Below are 23,067 nucleotides of genomic sequence, written 5' to 3' on the forward strand. Positions count from 1 at the left end.
GATATGACTTCAATTTAATGCAAGAGAACACTTTTCTGTGGTACAACCATGTTCTGGTGGTTTGACTGATATTCTAAAATAAAAGTACTTTGTAAGGTTTTCACTGAGGATTAACTGCCATAATATGATGCAAACTATGCTTCTCTGTGATAATAATACAGAGGATCCACTCAGTGCAGCCAAAACAACAATGTAATTTAGACTAACACAGTTGACCCTGTTTTTGAGACTTCCACTGTTTAAAACATACACACAAGGGAGGGAATCTATATGCTTACAGTTCACCAAGAAGTTTTTTGAAAAATACTTTTTGTTTTGGATTCTTTATATTATTTTCATTGAGTATCTTCTTAGACAGAATCTCACTAATGCTTCATTTTTGTAATATGATTTGATTTAAATATTGTCCACATATTGGCCCTTTTAAATACAGAATCCTTTATATGACAGAAACCAACAAGGAAATTTTCCTTTAACTCCTTTTTCACAGTTTATGTTAAGTAGGAGGGGAGGGAACTACATTTATAAATCATTTCTAGGCAAATCATGAGGCTAACAAACTGTTTCTACCTACATGGTCTCTTTATTTTACTAAAAATGGGCATAACCTCCTAAAGAGAAAAAGTCACTATTCTGCATTTAGCTATATTCATATAATGGATTTCTGTATTTTTTTGTATTGGAAAAATTTCACTTAATATGTGATGTGAAAAAAAAATGAAATATTTCCCAATGTCCACACACTAGAGCTAATCACATAGTCTAAACCAAGTAACTCTTACGTACTCTTAAAATTTTTACTGTATATACATTCATTTAAGTTATGTAATCAGAAGCTCATTTACCCTGATGGCATTTCCATACTTTGATTGTTTCTAATTTGGTATATAAACAAACCTAAACCAAAAATTTAGGATTTTATTTTTTGTAATAAATAGCTAGGTTTCAATCAAAAGCATCTGAACTTCAGCCCATTTCCAGGTTGCCATCTGATCAGACAATGCCCAAATAAGGAAAGCACCTTGCTCTAATCAATGGAGGTAGCTCTGTATTTTCCTTCTGTTTTCTGTCACAGAGCAGAGCTCTCTGAACTTCTGGTATTGGGTGGTGTTTAATTCGTGAATCATTCATTCCTTAGAAAAACTCTGTTAGATATAATTACATATATGTAATTACATGTGTATTAGTATAAAATAGCTCTCCTCTGTAGACTCTAATTCCTATGAAGGAAGAGTACTTAATCTTCCTGATTCTCATGTAAACGGCAACAGAGCAAGTATAATACTGGACAAAAATTAATGGAATAAATATGTAAGCCTGAAAACACTCAGGGCCACACAGGTCCTGCTTCCTAGTATTATGTCTCCAGGACCCCTCCCAAAGTACCTATTACTATTACTTCAGTGACACAAAATAACTTTTTTTTTTTTTTTTTTTTGGTACCAGGGATTGAATTTAGGACCTTGCGCTTGCAAGGCAGGCAGCAGAATGACTGAGCGAAATCCCAGCCCCCACAAAAATAACTTTTAAGGTAGAAACTTCTCTATCAATCAGCCTCAGATTTTGATGAACAACTGTACTCTGCAGTTGCAAACTATGGCTTTTCCCGACTTTCCCTCTGCCTTATAAAATTTCCAATGTAAGTCATGGAAAAACTTTATCAAACCTTCTTCCGACCCCACCTTCACAGTCCTTCTGTTGGAAGTTGCCCCTCACAGTCAATGAGACAAAACCTTCTCTTCTCTACTAGTGACATCTTTGTGGATGTTTTTCATCTTTTTACCTGAGATGTAAGCTACTCTCCAATGCAGAGAACAAAACATCTCTGAATCCTCCACGGTATTTCTTTGAGCAAGTGTTAATCATTATTATAAGAACAACAGGATTTGATTTTGAATAAAGCAATTGTGGCCTCTTTTATGTACATTTGTTTAGATTCTCTGACAGGATCCCCCACAAAGAGAATTTCTGTATCTACACTACAAACTGAGCAAAAGGATGAAAACACACAATTGTGAAATACAGTTCCTGGAAATTTAAGAAATGAGGCTAATTTAATGCCTTTCCTTTTAAAATATTGTGGCTATGCTCAAATCTACATTATTTGGGAACCTTACAGACTTAATTGCTCTGGAAGACTTAACAGACAAAATGAAAATCAAGCATGAATATATTTTGTGGTCTCAGCTCCACCTTGAACTATGTGACCACATGAGGTTCTGACATTCTTTCTCTTGGTACCGCAGGTTACTAGCTATAAATTAGTTAATACACATAAGTACATTTCAAACACTATCATGTATACCATAAATGCCTTAGAAGCATGTAAGAGTATTTATGTTATTGTATGTTTTTAGATTTTCTTAGAGCTATGCCCACCAAGAAAGATTTATATTAGCATCAAAGAAAAGCATAAATTTCCAAAGAAAAGCATAAATTTCACTACCTATGGTACTAACAGGTTCTGTAGGGGAGGAAGATACATATAGCTTGGAAAACTTGGTGTTAAAAAGAAGGGTCACTATTTCTCCTTTACATAAACTTCTCTTTCTGAAAGAGAAACATATATTAATCTGAACTAAGAAACAAATGGACAAGGGTTGAAGAGAACACAGAAGGACTGCATATTTTATGATTACCAAAAACAATGCTAATTCTAATTTACAATTCTAAGAGTGAAGAAAAAAGATCTTGTAGAAAAAATGCCCCAAGTTCAAAGAAATGAGAAAAAGGTGTGCAGAATATATCAAAATTTAATCAGTCATAGACTTTCTCAAAAACTATTCAGATTTTATCCCAATAGAATTTTAACTGAGACAGAAGCACCACTTATTTTCCTTAATATTTTGAATTTCTCTAATTTTACATCATAATTAACTGCAGCAGGATTGATCAAAACATGAAGTTCTTTATCAGATTTCACTCATCTACAGAAATATTTTCATTTTCTTAGTTATCATTGACTTTCGTAAGTGAGAATTAATAAGACTTTTTTTCACTTCTTAGTTTTGTGTCACAGAAATGGGGAGCTCCAGAAGCAACTTTCCATTTAGGGTATTTATAATTACATCTGTTTAGGAAGGTATTTGCAATTAGAAAATAGAGTCTAGGTTTTAAAACAGAAGAAAAGAATAAGCATTTCTTTTAATAATAAAATAATTAGGCTTATTTCTATAAGGACTTATTTAGTGTTATGCACTTAATAAAAAAGATGATCAATGATCAGCATATTTAGATTTTGAGATACTTTTTCTCTTGTATTCGGGCCTTTATAAAAGAACTTAATGTAGAGCATAGAACAAGTTGCTCAACATTCCATATTTTAGCTAAAAACTCGTATAGTTTCATTATAGAAAGTCCTTAGTTCTATAATTAAGTTTAAATATCTGCAGTCGTACCAAAAATATCTCCTCAAAGAATTTTTCAGAATGCATATAGAGAAAAAAAAGCAAGTCCTAATTCAAATTCTCTCCCCTCTATCTCTGTCACTATATTCTGATATATATGTATTATATACATGTGTATTTTGGAATATATTCTCCTACATACATTTTGATATATATATATAATATTGCAGAACACGAATCATATATATATGTATGCATTGCAGAATATATATATATATGTGTGTATATATCACACACATTATTTCAGAAGGACCTGCTGCTATGAAAAATTCAACATTTATCTAAGACATCTAAGTGATGAAAGAAAATACATAAATCTAAATGCAGGATCCAGCAATTGCTATTGGTCTGTAATGACATGAAAATAATGTAATGATGTAGCTAAAAAGACGGGGAGACAGTTTAGAATGAACGGACACACACGAAATCACTCAGCACTTGGGCTCTCTTCTCTCCTAGCTCTGCGGGTGCCAGGTAATGTATATTCTTCTATGTGAAGGAGATACAGCAGTGGGAGGGAAATAAAATCAGTATCTAAGTCTGAAAAAATACAATACAAAAATAATATATCACTCATTTTTCCTGGGCTCACCAGGCTGTCTTTGCTCAAGCTTCATCAAATTCAATTGCTAAGGAGACATGTTTTACCCTTGAACTGACAGAAAAGTGGAAAATAGGATACTGCATGTGTCTTTAAAGAAAAGAAGCACACCCATTTCAGACTAAGCAGTTTTTCCACAGAAACAAAGTACAGTGCTTAAGAATGTTTGGAAATATTAAAATAACTTTACAATGTATAAAGTAGTTTAAGGAAATTTCACTTTTTTCATCTATATCACACAGCACAGCTGAGAACAAAATGTGAACAAGCATCCTTGATATTACTCGATATATGAAATCTTCATCATTGAATACATGTTATTTTCTGGAGCTAAAGAAAGCACTAGGTAAAGCAGCAATTACCTATTAAAGTCTTAGATTTTAGCCTTTTAGTCTTTGAGAAAATTAAATACTCTTACAAATAGTATCTTCACAGCCTTGAAAAGCTAAAGCAAATTTCAAAACAGACTCTACACAGTGACATTGTAATTACAGCATGAAAGCTGTAATTACGCCTTTGATGTTTCTACAGTGAGGACACTGCTAAACATGTTTCTCAGAACACACACACACACACACACACACACACACACGTGACTGGTCTTTGATGTTTCTACAGTGAGGACACTGCTAAACATGTTTCTCAGAACACACACACACACACACGTGACTGAACTTCAGTGACTGTGAATAAACAAGTGGGCAAACAACATCATAGTCAGTGGTTTTTCCTTTCTGATTTTCATTTTGTTTGTTGTCTCTGTTGTTGCTGCTGCGTAGCAAAAAAATCCCTCAAATTCAATGATCCTCCTGCCTCAGCCTCCCCAGGGAACTGTCAGTATTTTAACTGAGAGTGGGCAGGGTTCTGAAAACACATACACCTAGGTTATGTTTTAATTCACTGTACTTGTATACTATAATGTAGACAATATAGAAATGTTCACTTAAATTACCCCAAGCTATCAAAATTTTATAAAACTTCATAGCTTGTGTAACTTCACTTTTCATAAACCTAGTACTTTCTTTTCCCATTTATAAAAACCTGTTATAATTTATACTTGATATTTTTTTCCTAAAACCTTTGAAGATATTTCAGAGGTACTACAACCTAAATTCCTTGTGAGCTGCATAATTCTTTTGAGGTAGGCCATAATCACTCTCACCTAAAAGAAAACTAAACTGAGCCAGGCGTGGTAGTGCACACCTATAATTCCAGCAGGAGGATCACTGTGAGTTCGAGACCAACCTGGGCTACATAGTGAGTTCCAGGTCAGTCTCAACTGCATAGCGAGTCCCTGTATCAAAAAAGCAAGAAAAAGAAAAGAAAAAAAAAATAAAAGAAATTGGGTAAAAAATACTTGTGAAAGTAAGAAAGAGCAGAATTGCATGGACATATTAAATGTTTGAAATTCTAGAACAGCAATGTTAATCTTTAGGAGGACTTATGTTCTCCTAAGTCTGGACAGTGACCTTGTCTTTTTCTTTTTACAAAACACCCCTATTTTTCATGTGCATAAGTTCTCTAAGGGAAAATTATTATACTAGTTAATTCGATACTAGTAGGAACCACAGCCTAAAATCCATGTGCTTTCTTTTAACCTTTTTACTGCAAAGACAAGGGGAAACAAAGACTCCTCTAAATTTTTCTCTGTGCTTTTACCTCGTTTCAACTCAGTGACAGAATTTTTGCTAGAAAGGATTCAGTAAAACAGAAAGAATTATTCATAGCATCTCTATGAATAAACAAATTCATAGCATAAAATTAGCTCTCCAGAAAAAGCAAGCAAATGAATCAAAATACAACTTTAGAAATTTAGCATTCATTTGCTAATTTTTTAATTCAGTTCTCTACAGCTATGAGTTTACTGAACAAGGACCTTCCCTATTTCATATCGTATTTACAAACCTATCTATTAAGTCTCTGACACACACTGGAAGAACAGAACACAATCCAGCTTATGTCAGGTTTGTGAGATGCAACGTGGGTAAGTAATTACTAAGGAGAAAGTATGAAGTAGTATTTTTAAGAATATTAGTCCCTTAAATGTCTAGGCCCTGGGCAGGATTTACTATGTCACCCGCTAACAGCCTAAGGGATTAAGAACAGGATTTCTTCACCAGAGGTGAAATCTTAATCACTGGCTTCAAACTTCTTATCATTCCAACAATGAATCATCGTGGCTTCTGGTAAGTATCACGCTCAATGTCATGCTGACCTTGAAAGGACAGAAAGGCCAGGCCACTGCAGTTCAGACTGTGGATTCCAGAGGTAGCCCACCTGGGTGGGGAGCCGGGGGTTCACCTACTCTGGACCATGGAGAATTAGACAAACCAGCTAGTTATACATCTGGCACGCATCAGCTCCAACTCCATGCTCCCTTGCCCTGCTCTGAGATTCTAAAGCTAGTCAAACAAGTAATTATTTCTCTTTTGAGTAACCCAGACAATGTCAGGCTTTGCCAGTGGTACAGAACGCCTGGGCGGTGGGGGTGTCCTAGCATTTTGTTTTAGGCCCTGCACTGAGTATGATTCATAAAGTCAGATCCAGTTACAGATCCTTCAGTGAGCTTTGCAGGTATCATCATAGTGGATAACCTCTCCCTTGGTCTAGGGGTTATCCCACAGTTAGGCCACAGCTTCTGAGCAGCATTCATTTCCGGGCACTACGTCAGTCCCTGAGCAAGGCTGGATCTCAGTCCCAGGATGTGATTCCTTTTCTTGCCTCTCTGCCTCACCCCTCCACGGTCTCTCCTTTCTGCATTATGGTTCGCCTGTACTTCGCCTTGAAGTTAACTGCTTTTTACCATATAATACTTCTTTGGACAGCGCAAGTTGCCAAGTAGTTTTCTGTCTCCTGAAGAGAATTTAAATGAGGCTAATACCAGACCTTTCTCTTGGATTTACTTGGATGATTGAGACTGTTTATAATGTTTTAAAATCATACACATTTGGTAAATCTTAATGGGAATCAGAAACAAATATAGAGCTGTTAATTCCTAGCAGAATTTTCCCTACATATATAGCTCCTTACAGCAATAAAAAACAAAATATTTTAAGAAATTCCTACTGAAAAATTATTTAAATTGTTTGACATTCCCCAACTCTCAAGAGTTATATTATTTTTAGACTTCTTTCTCATATTTAAAACACTATTGAATCAAATTATTTTTACCTATAAGGACCCAAGTTCAATCCCTGGTACCACACAAAAAAAATTATTACCTAAGACACTGAGATTTTTAAATTTTTAAATAAATTTCTATGTCTACCCAAGACGTACAGCATTTATGGGTATATATAGTAAAAAGTGTACTGTAGCAAAGAAAAGTTAGTGTCTATATTTCACATCATTAAGAGTATGTGTGTGTTCGCGTGCGTATCTTTGTGTCTTTGTGTGTTTAACTGCAAGATAAGCTGAAATTCATTCCTTTTGCGCAGGAAGCCTTAAAACAGCACAATTTTATTGACTGTGGACTTCATTTTACACATCAGACCTCTGGACTTGTTTACATATTTGTTCCTCTGTCCTATGTCTCCCCATCTCCCCTCCTTCTGTTGCTCATAACCACTGTTTGGTATCTGTGACTTTTCAAAGAATCCACACACAAGCCAGACCATGCAATATATTTCTATGTTCGCATTATTTCACTCAGTGTCACGTCTACGAGGCTCCTCTGTGTCACGGCAAGTGGCAGGATCTCCTTTGGAAGACCGAAGAACACTCCAAGTTTCATACATACACACCCCATGGCTCATCACTTCATCTGGTGACGGACAGTTAGGTGGCTTCCGTTTCGTTGTTTTGAATAAAGCAGCCGTCATAAAGGGTGTGCGGTGTGATCTCATGTTGATTTGCATTTCCGCGATGGTTAACAACAGTACACACCTTTTCATAGACCTGCTGGCTATTTCTGTCTTCAGGGGAAAACTCTGTTCAGTTCATTTTTCTCTTTTGGTACCTGGGATCAAACTCAGAACCTGGAGATTGTGAGGCAGGCAGCGGAACCACTGAGCTAAATCTCCAGCCCTCTCACTCATTTTTTAATCATGTTTTTTTTGTTATCAGGTTGAATTTGCTCTTTCTAAATTTTGAATATCTTTATCAGGTATGTGGTTTATAAATAGTTTTCCAAATATCCAGGTTAATATTTCATTTTGTTGGTTATTTCCATGCTGTGCAGAAGCTTTTTAGTTTCACAAACTCTTTAACTTACTTCTGCTTTGGCTGCCTTTTTCATGTGACATCCAAGAATCACTGCCAAGGCCCAATATTAAGGCGCTTTCCCCTACATTCTTTCATAGGAGTTTTATGGTGTAATCTTATAGTTAGGACTTTTATTCATTTAGAGTTGTATTTTTTGTATATGGTATAAGATTAGGACATTGTCATTCTTTGGCACATGGAAGTCCATGTTTTCTAGCACTATTCACAGTACTGAAGAAATTATATTTACCCATTGTGTCCTCTTGGGGCTCTTATCAAAAGTTTACTGACTATAATATCTCTGGATTTCTGACAACTCTCTATTCACTAAGTTTCTGAAGGGAAAGTGTAACACTTGATTCTTTATCCAGTCTCTTGGTATGGAAAAATCAGATGCTCATGAAAAGTTTTTGGTGAGGTCACAGCACGGCTATTTCGCCAACGTATTGGAACATAAAAGTGCTTGTGAGATTTCCCATCGTTCTGATCTTTGGACACCATGGATTAGGAGGCTTTTGAACCCTGGGCTCCAGTACTCCTCAGGAATATGTCCATGATGCTCCAGATGTTAACTGAGAGCCTCCTTAACTTTCACACTGGGTACAGGGAATCGATAAAATGTAATATCCTTGTAACCTTCCCTCTTGCCTTTCTTCACTGCATCCAACAGCATATTTAAATATTTTCACAGAAACATATCTACCCCCATCCAGCCCCTTTTTTTATTAATTTCCAGGGATGCTTAGACAACTTTATAATAATTTAAACAGAACATAAGAAAATGGATGTGCTGCCCTGGAAAAGGAGAAGTTAAAAGAAGACTTTCTAAGGTTTAAAAATAGACAGAGCTTGTGACCACAGAACTATTTCTAAGACATTGCTGCTGAAAGAACATTTTTCACCGTTATTTAGTCATCAGCCATAAGTTGTAGTGGAATGGGAATTGTTTAGAATGAGATTATTATAATAACAAAGAATATTTAGTAAAAGAATGTGTATTAAACATAATGTTTTTATTTATAACTTTACTTTATTGTGATAAGAATACCATATGAGGGGCTGGGGATTTAATTCAGTGGCGCCACCACCTGCCTGGCAAGAGGAAGGTCCGGAGTTCAATCCCAGGTACCAAAAAAAAAAGAATACCATATGAGATCTATGGTCCTATCAAATTTTAAGTACAAGATCGTTGGTGCCTATATGTAGGTACAATATTGTACAGCAGATCTCTGGATTCCTCTTACTTGACTGAACCTTTATGCCTGTTGATTAATAACTTTTCATTTCCTTCTCCCCAGCCCCCGAGACCTCCACTCTTTCACTCTGAATTTGACTATTTTAAATACCTCCTATAATTGTAAATTCTTTATTTATTTTAAATACCTCCTATAATTGCACTCATCTTTCTTTGACCACCGATAATACATTCGTGTGCAGTTCTATTGGGTTCAATCTTGCATTTATTTCAAATTTGATGCTCGGATTGAAAGTTAGTGTCTTTGTTCATGACTACTAGTTTAAGGATTCTCCAATTTTCTCTCATGAGCACAGCATTTCCATTGTATAGTAGCCTCAATTCTGTCTTCACTCAACAGTGCTCACTTGAGTAGTATGCGCTTCATATAACAAAGAAATTATGTACACATACATTGTAGCAGGATGAACAAGTGCTTTCATTCACAACTGGCTTCACGTGCTTTGTTTGGGTGCTCAGGTGTAGAAACAGATCTGTGCTCCATTAACGCAGCCTGTGTCCTCACACAACACAAATCCAGCTTCAAGTTGAGATCAAAAGGATAAAATATTATCTCCCCTGTCAACAAATAAGTGAAACATACAGTGGTTCCATCAGCACTAGTTTTTAAATATGCTGAAAGTGAGGATGCTGGACAAAAGGCCAAATGAGAGTACCACCTGCTGTTTCATCCTGTGAGTCACACTCAACACGTAAATGTAGAAGGCCACTGCTCCACGACTGCTCAGAACGGGTGAAGCCACTTGTTTGTCGGGCAAGGCCTTTAAAAGCCTCAGTTCAAGGACGGGGTCAGGGGAAATCTCTGGCCACCGTGTCCTACAGGCATAACAATTCACTGCCTGTGAGACATGGAGCATTTTAAAATTTCCCTCCCAGACTCTTCCTAATCTTCTGCCCATAGTAACACTAAACTCCAGAAAAGAGCTCCTATAGTGCCGACTGCACAGATTTATGCAAGAATAATGTGTTTTTCTTTGTGTGAAAACTTTAGTCTTTCAGGAATCACTCATGTAATTTTGGCCTATTTAGATTTATGCTCTAACCCACTGATCTGGTATTCAGACTGAGGCATATGTAAATGAGTTCTGACTTAATCTTTGTTTTTTTGAGACAGGGTCTCACTATGCAGCCCAGGCTGGCCTTGAACTCTTAACAGCAATCCTTCTGTCTCAGCCTTCCTAGTTCTGGGGTTATAGGTGTATGCTACCACACCGGGCTCTGATTTAATTTTTCAAACTTCTACGTAACCAAGAGGCTCATTCCACAGAGGCCCTAGCCCGTAACAGCAGGGGAGGAAGGCTCCCCACGTGGCCAGGAAGAATCTGGTCAGAGTTCGCCAGGTATCCCTTCCCCTTGACTGCGACTCTTTCATCCAGTCACATTTCTGTGTCTCTGATCTTCCCTCATGGAATCAAAATACAAATGCAAACAATGCTCTAGGTCTTCATTTCTGAAGGCTCCTGTGTCATGTAAAACTTTCATTAAACATGGGGTGCTTTTCTCTTGTTGATCTGTCTGTTATCATAGGTGTACTGGCTGTGACCCTTGTGATGGATGGGGGACTATCTATCACATTGTTCTGGCTCTAAATTTCCAGAGGCATGTCTTTAATGCCAATTTTAATGCCTATAAATCCAGTTTGAGTACAGAAGTATTTCATTAGGAGAAATATTGTAATAAACATGAAAAAGATAATGCTTGTTAATCCTGAAAATTCGTGAATCACTAAATGTGTTGGTTTGCATTTATCGAGGTCTATCAGAGCAACACACACACACACACACACACACACACACACACACACACACACAAATGTATGCAGAGATTAGAAAGATTTGTTTTATGCCTGTATGACACACATCCTGACCCACAATGTTAACACACAGAATTACACCAACTGTTGAGTACAACATGTCTGCAATAAAGGGTCTTTAATTAAATTCACTATAATAGCCAAAATCCTGCATTAATCTAGATCCCCATGAATAGATGGGTGAATAAAGAAAATCTACACATACATGATGGGAAATCATCCAGCCATAAAAACAGGTGATAGAATTTGTAGCAAAATGGGTGGAAGGAAAGCTGACTCCATTAAGTGAAACAAATCAGACAAACATCAGACCCTTCTTTATCATACGTTACTGCTTTTAAAAGTGAATGAAAATATACAGTGCAGATTAATAGGCTGAGCGGGGAATGGGGCAGAGGTTTTTGAGGAAGGTTGGAAAATAGAAACCAAACTCAGATTAAGTAGTAAGTTCTAGAGTTTTACAGCACAATGGGTCAACTACAGTTCACAACAACTTTTATATATTTAATTACTAGAATAAAGGAGCTTGTAATCTAGAAGTCAAAGTAATAATGAGATAAAAATGTTAATTTCCATGATTTGATCAGTATTTATTATGTACAGGTAGTGGAACATCACACTGCCCCACAAATATGTACAATTATTTGTGATTTTTAAAAAAAATGTTAAAGGTTTAGGGAGATTAGTGTTACCCAGATTTAATAATATGACGTGTGCGTGTATTGAATTATGTCACGGTAGTCCCAAAATGTGTATAATTGCAATTTTAAAATGAATTAATTGTTAAAGAATTTCTTTAATCCAGGTCTCAATCCAGTTCTTTATATACCCTAATTAGTGCATTTAGCTTCTGTAAGAATGCAATTTTTCTCATTAAATATATTGTTCAAGGAAACATAACTGCATCATACGCAGAATGCTGGATTTTCATGTGACAAATAGTCTCTGTACACAAGAACTTGGAAAAGTGAAATCTGATGGCTTTCAGGGAAAATTTCTAATGCTCTCTACTTATTAATGGAGACACACAGTGAGAGATGTCAGAAAGAAACTTTAATTACTGTTAAATTGTGGAGTGACCAGAGGAAGGATGTATACATGTTCAGTGCTCTACGAGATTTCAATGATTATATTTACAACATACAGTATCTGACTGATTTGAATCTATTTTTATTACATTCTTTGTGGCTCTTAATTAAAATTCTTTACAAACTCCATCTTCTACTTAAAAATATGTTTTAACTGTAAGTAAAGAATGTTATGGTCAACTTTTAAATTTCTGGCTGGCTTTCAATCACTTTTCCAAATATAATTACATTTGTTTAACTCCTGAGTGACTTTGAAATACAAATTTCATTACAAGCTCATTTGAAACAGAAAAATAAATTAGTAGAATAGTGAATCTTAATAGAATTGTCTTTAAAACATGTAAAATAACTATAATTCTTTCATACTTTTTATACTTTAAAAATTGTGTGAACACTTTAGCTACAAGAGTAGAATCTCTTCCATATAAGTGAATGAGAGCCTAAGATCTAGAATGTGATTGTTTCATATTTTTACTTTAAAATATAAAAGAACCAATATAGTGAAAATGGTCATACTTCCAAAACTGCTATACAGATTCAATGCAATCCTGACTGAAATTCTAACAGTATGTTTCACAAAATTAGAGAAAACAATAGAAAAATTCATTTGGAACCAGAAGAGACCTAGAATAGCAAAAGCATTTCTAGGCAACACAGATATGGCAGGGGGTATCACAATCCCCAACTTGAAACTAAACTACGAAGCCACTGTGATAAAAATGGCATAGTAGTGACAAAGAAACAGAATCAAGGACCAGTGGAATAGATTAGAAGATGCAGAAACAACTCCTGACATACTCAGCTACCTCATCTTTGACAAAGAAGCCAACCATACTCACTGGAGGAAAGATAACCTCTTTAATAAAGGGTGTTGGAAAACCTGGCTTTCAACTTGCCAAAGATTAAAACTAGACCCGTATCTTTTACCATGCATTAAACTAAAATCCAAGTGGATTAAAGATATAAATATTAAAACAGAAACACTAAACATGCTGGAAGATAAGTTAGGTAGAACTCTTGAAGATACTGGCATAGATTATGAACAAATTCTCAGTAACATAGGAGCTAGTATAAAGAATCAATAACTGGGGTCTCATCTTATTAAAGTTTCTGCAGTGCCAGAGAAATCACCAACAAAGCTAAGAGACAACCTACAAGGTGGGAAAAAATTTTTACCAGCTGTTCATCAGACAAAGGTTTACAATCTAGAATATATAAAGGACTCAAAAAAATCAGACCCTCGCCCCAAATATAAAGCCCAAATTCAAAAACGGGCATCTGAAATGAACAGACACTTCTCAGAAAAATAAGTAAAAGCAGCAACAAATATATGAAAAAATATTCCACATCACTGGTCATTCGAGAGATGCAGATGAAAACAACACTGAGATTCCAACTCACCCCACAAAGAATGGCTGCTATCAAGAAATTAACCAATAACAAACGCTGGCAGGTTTGTGGGAAGAAAGTAACTCTTTTTCATTGCTGGTGGGAGTGCAGACCGGTGCAACCACTGTGCAAATCAATATGGAGATACCTCAAAGAGCTAGGATTTGAAGTCCCAGTTGACCTAGCTATTCCCCTGCTGGTTATCTTCCCAAAAGAATTAAAAGAAGTATAGCACAGTGATATATGCGCACCCAAGTTTATAGCAGCACAGTTTATAATAGCTAAAATTTGGAAACAGCCCAAATGCCCATCAACTGGAGATTGGATAAAGATGTGGTTTTTTTAATAAATGGAATGTTACTCAGCTATAAAGAACGAGAAACTGGAGACATATATAGCTAAGAGGATGCTCACTGAGGCCATGCTCTTAAGTGAAGTCAATAAGTCACACTTGTAAATTCCAAATAGTTTCTTTGGTGTGATAACAGAAAAGTATAAATAAGGACCCAAATGTCCAACTGATATTGAATAATAGGAAGAAAAGGTCTAAAAGAGTAGAGGAAGTGGGAGGGGCAGGAGAAAGATAAGAAGGGGAAAAAAAAATATGAGAAAAAGAAAAACATGCAAACAAAGTCTTTGTAAATAGGTAGGGTGGGGGTGGTAAAGAGAGGGTAGGGGAATGGGGGGAAAATAACCTAGTTAAATGGTACAAGATCCCAATGATTAATATAACTTTGTTGTATACCTAAAGCGTACCAATAAACTCAGTGGAAAAATATTGAAAAATAAAGTAAGGGGATGTTACAAAAAATATGAAAGAAAAGCTGGACATGGTGGCACATGCTTACTGTCCCACTCTTGAAGGCTGAGTCGGGGGGGTTAAATTCCAGAGCAGAAACACTCTGTCTCACAGTGAGAAGTAAAACAGGGGTAGGTGAGCACCATATGTGGGTGCAGAGCTGTAATCCAAGCCCAAAGGGAGGATGAGCCCAAGGATCTCAAATTCAAGCCCAGATGGAGTGACTGAGAGATTCAGACTATCTCGAAATAGCAAACAGAACAGCGGTGGGGACACAGCTTGGCCCAGCACCCTGGACTCAATCCCCAGGGCCATAAAGAATGGGCATTTTAAGTGTCATGGGTAGATGATATAATCCAGATTCCGTGTTAAGCACTCCACCAGTGACATTAATATATTTTATATGCTGATCTCAAGAAGAGCTAATTAAGTCAATGTTTAAAACACAAATCATCACAAGTTTAAAAACTTACCTTTGTTGTATTTGCTGGTACCTGAAAGTGACTTAGAGGAAATTTCACATTCCTTTGACAGAATGATGTCATCTACTGCGACAGTGGCATTCGATGAAAAAACAGCAGCTTCTAGAATTAGCTATAATTATGGAAGGATAAAAATGATTTAAAATGCCAGAAGAGTTAGTCTTAACAACAGTATTTCTTTGTATACAGCAACTCCTTTGCACCTGTCCCGATTTCCCTTTCAATTTTAGAAAATTGTTTTGATCAGAATGTTCAGATTACAAATTTACAAAGTCATAGCCACTTTGACAGATCTTATGTAACCTTAATATCTTAGGTAACATTGTTTCAATTAAGAGTTGCAACATTCATCACTTGGGAAGGCCTCTCTTCCCACTGGAGCCATTAAGAATCATATACATTTAAAATGAGCTGTTTGGGGTAATCAACTGTGTGGTTTACAACTCAATTTAATTGAGATATGAATTCATTTCTAATGGGTCTGCTGGAGGCAGTGATCCATTTCCATATTCAGAATATATAAAGATGTGCGTATTATGTATATACATACAGAAACATTTTTAGTGTGGTAAAGCACATAACCAATAACCACACAGAGCGGTTAATCACACTTGTCTGTTAAAGCACTGGGAGGCATCTATTTAAATTTAATTTACTCCAACACTCTGAATAATGACTGATATAATTTGTTTCTTTCCTTTTAATCACTCACATTGTTACGTTGTTATTCCACCACAAAGGAAGGAAAGAGGGGAGGAAAGTAGGGGAAAAGAAAGAAAGATAACGTTTGAAGCCTTAGGACTTGTGTAGCAGACCAGCAGTCCTGGACAGAGACTATAGGTTCATCTTCCACTTAGCACACGGGATACCTGATCTCCAGGATCTCACAGTTTGGTTGGGTGGAATTTGTGTAATGGCTCAGAACACACTACTCTGAAATACGGTAAATGTGGAGGTCACTTCAACTTTCCCTTTTCTGTATGAGAGCTGGCCCTTAAGGGATTCTCTTATCCACTTTTCTCAAAAGTAGGTTACATTACAGTATTTTCATGTGAAAAGTGTCCAGCCCCATACCAGGAGGAGAGGAGTCCTACAGAGAGACAAGAAGAATCTGAACAAATGGGCCTTGCCAAATGTCCTTCAACTCATTACCATTCTATCACGCATTTTTGTCAAACCATTCTTTTATAATTATCCATTCTTCATTAGCATTAACATACAATTTTTCCTGCATCTTTAGGAATATTATTTCTAAAGGTCCATCCCAAGTAAAATTTAGTAAATCATTACTTTTTTTTTCTTTTGTAACCTCTTTTGTTACAGGAGTATCAGTCCTGAACCTCATGTTTGGTCAGGAAAAGATCATTCTTTTCCCCTTTGCCCAGTATAATATACTAACAACTAAACTACATAATAAGTGCTACAGAAAAAAATAAGTATAACATACCAAGCAAAATCAAGAAAAGCACTGAGAACAAAATCAAAAAGAACAACTGAGTGACATCTACTAAAAATAGAAATAGCACGGGCAACGTGAATTAAGCCCATTTCTCACAAGCACACACAGGTACTTTCACGTCAATGCTGATACCAAATGACTAGAAACAAATGTGAATCCATAAATAAATGGTAACACAGGACATGGATTAATATATCATTTAAAAATAATCCCTCCAAGGGGCCAGGGATTTAGCTCAGCGGTTCAGTCGCCTGCCTTGCAAGCGCAAGGACCTGAGTTCAATCCCTGGTACCAAAAAATAAATAAAAATTAAAAAATAAAAATAATGCCTCTCTGGTAATGCTCCAACACTTCAACACTTGTTTCTGCCTTAAAAAATTAAGTTATTGGGAAAAGTAATTTATAGTTTGATACTATTTACACTGAAAATACACAGTGGTTTAGATTTCTAGATATATCTGGAACAAACATACAAATTCAATAAATTAAAAATGAAAAGTAAAAATAAACCAGTGTCTATAAATACTCAAGAAATTGGCTATGATGGAAGATAAAGGTGATCAGGAGGGACTGTTGTGTTTTGTTTTGTTTTATGTGATTTTTGATGTCTTACAACACAATGTAAACTATCAGGGATGACTGGTACAATTCTGACTAGAGATGGTTTCTACGGCCCTTTTACAAGAGGCAGAAAATACGTAGTAACATAGATTTGAATGAAGAGTTTAGATGAAATACATACGAGTGAAATTTAGAAATATATTAGGCTTAATATCATTAAGTAAAAGTAGCCATAATTCATTTGGGATAAGCTTAACCTTTTTTCTTGTTATCCATTGTTCTCAGGATCCTGCACAGAAGACAACTGACACACAGTTGCTTAATCATTCAGTCACAGGACACAGGTAAGTGTTGAACACAGTACTCCAAGGTCTGTGTGACTCACAAAAAACTGGAGAAAAGAGCGTTCTGAAGCACTTCGCGTGCTCTCTAGAGAGGTCCACACCCTAAGGAGAGAACGGGTGGGCAGGAGGTGAAGTGAAACCACGAGCTGGGGCTCCACAGTGTGGTCACTTCGTCCTGCAGGAAGTGCTGCACCAGGCTCTGTTAGTCACATTAAAATGTAATTTCAAAAGCCAAATCAGAACGACAGGAGGTCAGCTGTACCTCTTGCTGCTAATTTTTATATCATGAAATTCAAGGCCATATCGCAGAAGATCATAATTCTACCAGTATTAAAATCATTCCCATTTAACCCGTTAAGGCCCAGGGCTCTATTTTTGGAATGCCCATAACAACAGAGCAGAGTAAAAATTTTTTTCTTCAAATTCTTGTTCTTTGGGTTTTTCTAGGTTACATATATGAATTCCTTGCAAAAAATCAAAAAACAACTCTGACGTAAGTGGGTTAAAATAAAAAAATGCTATTTCCCCTTTAAAATATATAATTGTAAATAATTATCACCTATAATTCAGTATCACTATAGCCACTCCTATTTTTGCTTTGATATACATACCTGTCTTCTGCTGGTGATTTTTAGCGCAGTGATGCCACTGCCTGAGTTCAATCCCTAGTACAAAACAAAACAAAAAAACCTATCTTCTGCATAGAACTCAAAGGCCCTTGGAAATTAGTATCAATGAATAATGAAAAAAGAAAAGAGATGTTCCAATCATTCATGGAGGAAAAGTAAAAACTTTCCTTTATAAGATTCTGAATGACACAAAGTTTAAATGAAGTGTACGTGTCTTTCCTTTCTAAACCAATTCATCATGATCTTGATGATTCTGTTGTATTCATCTATTCTCTGAAAGAGTGAACTAATTTCTTGCTTTCATAAACAACTCATGAGTGTCGCTCACAATCAAGGGATGACTTTCTACATCTATAAAATGGGGAAGCTTTTCCAGAAAAATGCTCAACTACCATATTTATTTACTTGTCATAAAACCAGAATAAAACAATGAATACTTCATGAGTGTCGCTCACAATCAAGGGATGACTTTCTACATCTATAAAATGGGGAAGCTTTTCCAAAAAATGCTCAACTACCATATTTATTTACTTGTCATAAAACCAGAATAAAACAATGAATATGAATCTAAGAGAAAATAAGAATACAATGAGGAGGAGGAGGAGAAAGAAATTGGAATAGAGAAGCTTCTGAAGAATGGTGGTGTTGTCAAAGGAACAAGCAACTTTCATTTAGCACTATGTGCAAGGCTAGTTTACCTCTTTAAATACTGTGAAGATGGTACTATATTCATCATCATTTTCAAGTGAAAGAAACAGAAGTTTAGATGATAGAAATAGCTGCAAGTCGCATTTCTAGTGTCTTGGTCACTTTCCCATCACTGGGCCAAAACACCTGACACCCACAACTTCAAGGGGGTTTGTTTTGGTTCATGGTCAGTTAATTTCAAGGCAGAAACAGGAAGGAAGAGGGACATCCCAGAGCAAAGGAGGTGCAACCACACAACCAGGAAACACAGAGAACAAAGGAAAGAGCCGAGGGGGCGGGGAATGTACTCAGGCAGCACCCCAGCCCCCGCTTCTGACCCGGTTCGACCTCCTGACAGCACCTTCAGGTAAGGGTCCATCAGGAGATTAACCTACTGATGATGCTGATGGTAATATATACAATCAGCTTCCAAAAGTCCCACCTCTGAACACATGAGACTCTTCAGGGGAAAGGCTAGATGTAAACCATAAGGTAGAGCAAGAAAAATACATAACTGGACCCATGAATGATCATGCTAATTATGCCATACTGCTACACCATGATGAAGTAAAGAGATAATTCATATTCCACAGGCACTGCTGACACAGTTACCTTGCAAGACAGAATTTAACAAAGCCCTAGACTAAGAAGACAGAGAATATGGCAACTTTGCATAGACTAGATCAGCTTTTACTTTTGTACTGTAAGGCTCATCTTTCACTAAATCTTTAAATAATCCCAGGAAATTGCTATTGATTTATATCACTGACTCTGCTAAGGAGTGAAAATCTTATCAGTCATTCTGGAAAATTTAATAGGAGTCATTTCAAGATGAAATATGAACTATAAAACTATTATGTTTACACAAGAACTTGCAGAGAAAGTTCAACAATGTGAAATCAATGGACAGTATTCAGAAAACAACCCTTTTGATATAAGAGCAGCTAAGGAAAAGGGAAATTAAAAACTGAACATACTTGTGTGAAAAGCCAAATATAACAAGTGAACAGACCAAGGTGAAACAGATTGGAAAGAGTACTATTTACTATGCGGGTGAAATTCTCCCAGTGAAATCCACCTAAGTAACAGAATGAATATGGAAATGGCAATGGTTTTAGAGAAGACACAGTAAGCCAAATCCTTTGCCAGCAGGAAGAAAGATTATCCTACCAACTAGGGATGCTCATTTCCTGAGAAACTCAAAGCAATTTGTACTGTGTTATGGTCTAAAATTGGCATTAAAAGGAATTTCATGGTTAAAAGAGAACAGAGGTCCCATAGTCCAACACCTTTCCTTCTGATATTTGGATTTGGTTGGATTGGATTACATTGTATAAATATGTTCAGAGCTTAGTTGTATTGAACTGATGGCTAAGCAGTGTCTCAGGTCACCCTTAAACAATGCAACCCACTAAACTCAGAGGACTAAAATCCTAGCCTGCTTCTAAAAAAAATTTACTTTAGATAGGTATTTGAATATTTAAGCCCTAGATGCAATACTTGTAAGTACAGTATCTTTTACATTTGTGGTTAATTTTTTTAAATGATGTAGAACTGTAATTAGCTAGCATCCTCAAACATGTTCTTATGCTGTCGCAAAATACAATTAAAGAAATCAGATTAAAACCAATACAGCATTAAAATTTGTCCTGCAGAGGACTAGAAATGGGATGGGAAGAGAAGCAAAACAAAATTACATCTTGATCACCAACTAAACACTGGCATTTATGCAAATAAAACATTGACAGTTAATTCTGAGACGGGAATACATTTATATTTGCTTTTTTTCTGTATGTAGTACTAGTTTGAAATATTTAACAAATATGACATATTGATGTATTTAATAGAGCCAGGTGTATCTATTAAATATATATATATATATATATATATGCATAAAAAATATGAACTGAGAACTGATATGCACAAGAATATGAATATAAGCTCATGATCCCTGATCTAAAGTCTTTGGACCAGACAGGTTTTAAGATCGGTACAGTTCAAACTTGACAATGTCATATAACACGGGTAATGTTTATTCCATGATATCCTCAGAGAAGTGGGGGACAACACATATATAATCAAACCCATCACTAAATAAACTAAGTGAGGTGTGCTGGAAGACTACATTGATTCAGCGAAGTCTGGATATCAATTCAACTGCCAAAAGCTTATTGTTTTGCAAATCAAATTTTTCTAAATCACTGGCTCAAGATTATAGACCTATAATGGTCAATTTTGGTGGTGAAATCTGAGCAACTTTTTCTCTTTATTCATCTGTACGTTCTCAAACAAACATGTACTACAGCCAACTCCCAGCAGGATGGTTATGGCTCAGGTCAGTGACAGCGATCCTTTTAGAGCTTTCATAGTAACAGCCTGCCGCAGTGTAATCAAAATGTGACCCCTCAAAGGTCCATGTGTTCATAAGTGTCAATCTTACTGAGATTTCCATTTTCCCATATTTTGCTAACAGAATGAGATGTTCTCTGGGTAAATCTATTTATTCTGAGGTCAAGTATTACTTCAACTATGTAACAACAGATTCCCCAAGGCATCTGTTCCAAAGTATTTTTTTAACCTATTTGACTTCTACATCTATCTCAACAGGATAAAAACTGGAGGTTAAATAAGGTACATAATTTATTAGGGACTCAAGGGCCAACAATTATGTTCCTGGCCCCCATCAACAGAGGAAGAGGCAGACTGACAGGAGATCAAAGCTCCTTGCCTGTTGGTCTTGAACCCCAGGCTGCAGAGCCCACGCAGAGAGCTACCATTTTATCTACGCTCTCTTTAATACCCAGACTCCCTTAAGTATTGCTTGTAGCATCATTGTGATGAATTAGGAATAGGAATCTCAAACATAAAGTCTGCAGGTACGTGGACCAGTGAGACAGGCACAAATTGCAACTCAGAGCCCCAGATTCCAAAAGCAGTGCTTTCCTATAGAGGCCCCATCCCATCTGGGTTCTCAAATGGCTCTTTCCAAACATCATCGGGGAGTCGTGAGAGGAGGGTATAAACTGGAGCACCCTTAAATAAGCTACAGTTGCCTTCTTGCATCACAGTGTTAACAAGACAATCACATCAAAGGCTGATAAAAGAAACTGTCAATGCTTAAGAGCAGCAGGAAAATAAGGCCATGGGATGAGAATCTAAGTATGGCCCAAGTCACATGTTTTATTTTGTGGTCTGAAAGGATTAGCATTAAATATCTTTCACTGAGTTGCATCAGTTTCTTAAGTACTTACCTGAAAAGGCAGAGAGGATTCTTCTGCTTCTGTGTATAGACTGATTTTTGCATGGCTCCACTGAGATTCAGACTAATCACATCAAAGACTGATAAAAGAAACCCTAAATGTACCAATAAACTCAATAAAAATAAATAAATAAATAAATAAATAAATAAATAAATAAATAAATAAATAAAAAGAAACTGTCAATGCTTAAGAGCAGCAGGAAAATAAGGCCATGGGATAAGAATCTAAGTACGGCCCAAGTCACATGTTTTATTTTGTGGTCTGAAAGGATTAGCATTAAATATCTTTCACTGAGTTGCATCAGTTTCTTAAGTACTTACCCGAAAAGGCAGAGAGGATTCTTCTGCTTCTGTGTATAGACTGATTTTTGCCTGGCTCCACTGAGATTCAGAGAATCCGATGATTTCACCTTGCTTGTGAAAATTTCCCTTTAGTGTTCTTGTAAATACCGAGAGGAGTGAGCGCCCAGACAATTGATACCAAAACTGCACCTGGGGAAAAAGGTTTTGAATGGTACAAATGTTCCACTTACACATCTCGTGCAGTTTTTCTATAATCAGAAATGCTCTGAGTATTTTGGTGATAAATATCTTCTCAGTTCCCCTCCCTCCAAACAAATACCCCTAAAAGAACTTCTTTTGCTATTATTGTATTTCTCCCTTAGGAAAAGGCTTTAGGCAGCTACAAAAACTTATTTTTATCACATGCAGGGAAGATGGCTAGACAAATAGGACCCTAACACACTACCAAGACAACTTTGCAGAGTGGTACTTTTTTCCACAGGGCATGAACAGCACCATTCTGCTTCCAAGGAAATATCCTAGGATCCTTCTCTCTTGCATCTTATAAATCTGGAAGGTATACATTGTAATTCAAAGTTACAAAGTCAATTCTCTGATAAAGCACAACTGCACTGAACAATTGTCATTAATTCATTTTCTGCTGTAACATTATCAAAGAGCTTGGAAGCACATGAGATGCTGTTAAACAATAATTTAAGCCACTTAAGAAATGAGTCTTTGTGAGTCTATATAGCCTTGATTATTCTACTTCCTGTTCATCATCAATGACACAATCTATAGAGGATTAT

General features: G+C 36.3%; 1 protein-coding gene across 1 annotated transcript in view; it reads right to left on the minus strand.

Moving 5' to 3' along the window:
• Malrd1 (MAM and LDL receptor class A domain containing 1) overlaps nt 1–23,067 on the minus strand; it is a 638,235-nt gene that overhangs the window by 509,984 nt on the left and 105,184 nt on the right. The window contains exons 12-13 of the mRNA XM_019205159.2: nt 22,298–22,468; nt 15,029–15,149 (exon numbers count right to left, since the gene is read on the minus strand). Coding sequence (XP_019060704.1) covers nt 15,029–15,149; nt 22,298–22,468 — 292 coding nt within the window. The remainder of the gene's footprint in view (nt 1–15,028; nt 15,150–22,297; nt 22,469–23,067) is intronic.

The sequence above is a fragment of the Fukomys damarensis genome, unplaced genomic scaffold (assembly GCF_012274545.1).
Source record: "Fukomys damarensis isolate Sample0158 unplaced genomic scaffold, DMR_v1.0_HiC HiC_scaffold_37, whole genome shotgun sequence".
NCBI lineage: Eukaryota > Metazoa > Chordata > Mammalia > Rodentia > Bathyergidae > Fukomys > Fukomys damarensis.